The 4364-nt window shown below is 38.2% G+C and overlaps 1 protein-coding gene across 1 annotated transcript; it reads right to left on the bottom strand.

The window, feature by feature from the left end:
* Nucleotides 1-255: 255 nt before the first annotated feature.
* On the bottom strand, nucleotides 256-3994 carry LOC141611437 (aquaporin NIP6-1-like). The gene is made up of 5 exons (XM_074429969.1): nucleotides 3469-3994; nucleotides 2794-3018; nucleotides 2256-2450; nucleotides 1355-1416; nucleotides 256-679 (listed from the first exon to the last, which is right to left on the bottom strand). Exons 1-5 carry the CDS (start codon nucleotides 3712-3714, stop codon nucleotides 475-477), a joined length of 933 nt encoding a protein of 310 aa, XP_074286070.1. The 5' UTR covers nucleotides 3715-3994; the 3' UTR covers nucleotides 256-474.
* Nucleotides 3995-4364: the final 370 nt, after the last annotated feature.

The raw sequence follows: 4364 nt of genomic DNA, 5'->3' as shown, positions 1-4364 counted from the left end.
GGAAAATAATTAATCTCAAACGTGATATCAAATTAATCATTTTGAGTCATTTCGGGTTGTGTAGTTTTGGATCCTGGATTTCTGGTAGGGTCGTTTCAGATCAATTTAATATCAACTTCAGAAAATATGCAGTCGGGGCAATTTGGGTTTGGGTCATATTCAGGTTATTTTTTGGTCTAACTCAAGGCTTAGATCCTGCTATGTGAGACTGGTCAGTTTTATCACCTCTAATGATAAGTACCTTTCACGCTCAGGTAAAACAGCATAGGAGTCTTGACTATTGAGATGGATCTTAATTTCTCACATTGACAAAACGCAAAACAAAGAGTTCACTCTTGTTCCACAAACCACTCGATTCTATTTTTAGTTGTTGATTGGTCTTTAAACATATTTACCATCTACTACACAGCTCAAGAGGCATGTAAAACCTGTGATTTTTAAATCACGAGGAAACATCTTCGATGATCAATGCTTTCACCTCCTGAAACTCATAACTGCTGAAGGCTGTTTGAGGGCATCTTCGTCTTCCTCTGGCAGCTTGACGGCTGTGTAAACGCCTGCTCCACAGAGTGCGCCAAGGATTGGGGCAATCAGGTATATCCATATGCCTTTGAAATTATTTACAGCTATGGCTGGTCCCAATGTTCTTACTGGGTTCATAGAAGCTCCTGTCATCGGTCTACAAAAAATGGAAATAAGCTTTAATAATGTCCAGCTACATGCTCATAATCGATGTGAATGCATGTTCCTGTTTTGTTTTTTCATAATGGTAAGCTTGAAATGTTGAAATTATTCCTCTCTTGGATTGATCCATGATTCAGACTTCCAGAGTTAGCACTATTTGTTTTGGCGAGTCAAATATACCAGCTGGAAAAACTCAGCATTAAGACAGTTTGATCATGAAATGCTGGTGGTTATTTGTAGTCTCATAGTTAATTATGATTTGGATGCTTCTTTTTGCGGTGGAACTTGAGTTTAACATTCTTGGTGCTGTGGTTGTTATTTGTACTTTTAAAAGATCCCAACTCTCCTTTAAAAAAAAGGGCTTTGAGAATATTTACTGGTAGTAGTTGGAAGTGTAGATTGCATGTTATTGAAAACATTTTGTATATTTTCTAAAACGTCTTTTAGAAATTCCACTAAACAAAAAACACAGTTATTTTTCTTGAATATTTTATTATTTTGGTTGATGTTAACCTTGAATATTTGGAACCTTTCTTGACCTGATTTAATTTAAGACCTCGTTAGGATATTACTTTCTCTTTTAAAGATGTTTAGAAACAGTGTTTAATCTGTAGAACTGCTTAAAGATAGTTTAGATTTGAAATCAAAGGTTGTAGACTTGTAGGCATACCCAGCTATGAGAATATTGAGCATGACAGTTGCCCCTACTGCAATTCCTGCAAGTTCTCCTACCTGCAGAACATCATAAACACTTCAGTTTTATAATGCTGTTAAATTCCGTCAATACTTGGCACTTTCTTTTTTCCGAAAATAATAACTCCCCACAAGAACAAAGCACAGACCTTTTTACAGAATATCATTCGGCATTGTTTGTCAGTGTTTCTAGAACTGATATTTGACAGTATATTCAATAAGGCAAGAAGCATCATTTTGCATTGTTCTGTGAAGTTCATTCAATATTTCACTAGTTCACTATACTACCTTCCTAAATTTCAGTATTTATTGCCATATCCAATATCTTTTGTAGTTTGTTTGTTTCTACTTGCTTCTGGATTCTTGCAAGCTGTAATGTTTACTTGTCTTCTAATCACTCTCCTCCTTGCCATCGAATTTCTTCAGTTAACCTGTTCTTGCTCTGTTTCTTTTGTTAGCCATGATATTTAGAGGCTCTTATTACTTTTGGATTTCTTTAATTAACTTGGGTTTGAGTCCTTAGAATATTAGATAGACATGCAGATCTAGCAGATATGCACGTTTGGCACCGGGGGAAAAGTACAAAATTCCGAGACAGCAGACAGTCAAAGCTCACTATTTATGGAGTTTTGTTCTTTATTGAACCTATCTATAGTATCTCTCGGAACATGGATTTTAGCTTTGGGGAGATGCATGCATACATAATACATTTACTTTTGTCCGGGTCTTGAAGTAGGATCAAATGAAGGAAGGATAAGGTAAACAACTTCCAATTCCTTTCGTTATTTTGATTTTCCTGATTTTACTTCAGAAGGGTAATCTATATTTATTGACATAAACAAAGTACAGTAACTGTTAAAGAAAAGGATGATGCTTACAGCTCTTGTGTCAGTGGCTACCGCAGTGACAACGAACATGAGGTTGAATGAGATGATGAACTCTAACGCGAACGCTTGACCATAATTTACTGAAGGAACTGTTACTCCTCCGCCCATAATGGGATGAAAAATTGCCTTCAGCATGAATGAGGCACATATGGATGCTAGCATCTGTGCTCCTATGTACACCGGCACCTATATCAAAGTTATCTAGTTAAAAACATTTTATATATGCCAACTCTATGTGATTTCACTGCTGTGGTTGAATACTCCCATCTATCCCACGAGGTCCTTTACACCTTTCTTTTTTAGGTGTTCCTTGGAACTTTTACACTTCTATTATGGTAAACAATGTAAGCAAGTAGGTCATCCTCTCCCTACTCCTAAAATGCGTGGAATAGCGGTAGTATAACTGTAATTTTTACTGTGAATATCCGGTAGCTTGAGTGGTGGTGTTTATGACTTGAGTTCGAAAGCCGTCACATTAAATTGCACTATGGAGCCCCTTTACAACAAAAAAAAGCGTGTGGTTACTTACTTGAGTCCATGGAAAATGTTTTAATGCAGCGAAGGCAATGGTTACAGAAGGGTTGAGATGTGCGCCGGAGATGTGCCCTGTTGAGAGGATGATAATCATGACAGCAAGGCCGGTCGAGGCAGCAAGTCCAAATAGTGTTTCTGTTCCTTGTGTCTTTTGGTTCACAATGGCAGTGGCTGTCCCAGCAAAGATGAGTATAAGGGTGCCAATGAACTCAGCCATCACCTGGTTGATTTGATAAATATCAGGCACATTCACACTAGTGTTAAAACAACGGTCAGCCTCTGATTTTCTTGATTTATAGGATATATTTTGATGAATTCGTGTCAGTTGATCGTCATAGCATTCCAATTTTTGTTCATCTTCCCTATATCTGTTGTTTGTTATTCCCACCATCCCCTTATATTGTGTCATTTAACTTTGGTAGCCACAGAATGTCAACATTGTGCATTCTTTTGTTTGGAATTCTTAATGGTCATTGGCTTCAACTGCAAAGTTAAATATCTAGAACTTAATGGGAATATGGGATGAAGGGAGCAAAATATAATGCTACCTTAAATTATGGAATAGAATTTCTGCAAAATCTTCACTATCTAGGAAATACATCTTTCAGGTTTGAAAACATTTTTCTAAAATATATGCTTGTGGCCGAAGACAAAATCCTAAAAATAGTACCTTCTTAGCAAGAGGAACAGGGGGAGGGGGCATGGTAATAGTGCAAGTGACAGCAGGCAAGCTCCCTTCCTCATTAGGCCAAGTATCGACCTTGAAACAATTGCATCCTTTACCAAGAAGGGACTTCTTACGAGTTGCGCTAGGTCTATCTCCCCGGAATCCTCCAAAAAGCGGAGCCCCGGGAGTACCAGGGGTTGCTGGGGTTGAGGGCGTAGAAACCGGGTCTTCAGGATCCATATTATGCATACTGCAGAGCTTCAGTGTGAGTAATTCTATCTTAAGTGTGACTTTTTATACTAAAGTAAGTTGACTTAGGGGGTATCCCTAGAAAAAGGAGAGAAAAGAAGTGGATATGAGAAGGAGCCGAAAGAGATGATTGGCTTTCGAGGCAATGGGTATAATGGTGGGACATTAGAGCCTAAGGACGTGCTATTGTAGCTTCTTGTTATGTCATGTGAAAAGAAGCTTTATGTTTTGGAGAGGTTGATCATGATCTTCATTTTGCATGATTGCTCCCTACAATTATGGTGAAGACCACTATGACAGGTATATCTATCTCTGCTCAATTTTGTCGTCATATCGACTGTCAATTTTCCGTGTTTTAGGTTTGGAATATGTCAGAATTATGCCCACCAATGAAAAAGCTTTATTTGGAAAGGTGGAATGCTAGGGGTAGAAAAGCCAAGTACTTGCCACTGGTAAAAGAATAGTGAGAACTGGGTCTAGATTTTACCTGGGTTTGGTTTACTGACACGCAGTTTCAACCTTCATGTTACTGACTTTACTGTTCTTACTTCTTGGTTACATTACTAGGCTGTAGCATCTTTGCCATGGCTTACGACTTGAGAGCTTGGCGGATCTAGGTTAGGCTTCCTATACACTCGAAAAAAAAGTTA

Source organism: Silene latifolia, chromosome 11 (assembly GCF_048544455.1).
Source record: "Silene latifolia isolate original U9 population chromosome 11, ASM4854445v1, whole genome shotgun sequence".
NCBI lineage: Eukaryota > Viridiplantae > Streptophyta > Magnoliopsida > Caryophyllales > Caryophyllaceae > Silene > Silene latifolia.
This window is presented reverse-complemented; position numbering and strand designations above follow the sequence as displayed.

What these genes read in the sequence shown, in the direction of transcription:
- LOC141611437 (XM_074429969.1), bottom strand. Translation starts at nt 3,714, where the DNA reads ATGCATAATATGGATCCTGAAGACCCGGTTTCTACGCCCTCAACCCCA. An exon ending in AACATTTTCCATGGACTCAA is followed by an intron (nt 2,451 to 2,793) that starts GTAAGTAACCAC and finishes ACTTTGATATAG; the next exon opens with GTGCCGGTGTACATAGGAGC. An exon ending in CTCAATATTCTCATAGCTGG is followed by an intron (nt 680 to 1,354) that starts GTATGCCTACAA and finishes CATTTTTTGTAG; the next exon opens with ACCGATGACAGGAGCTTCTA.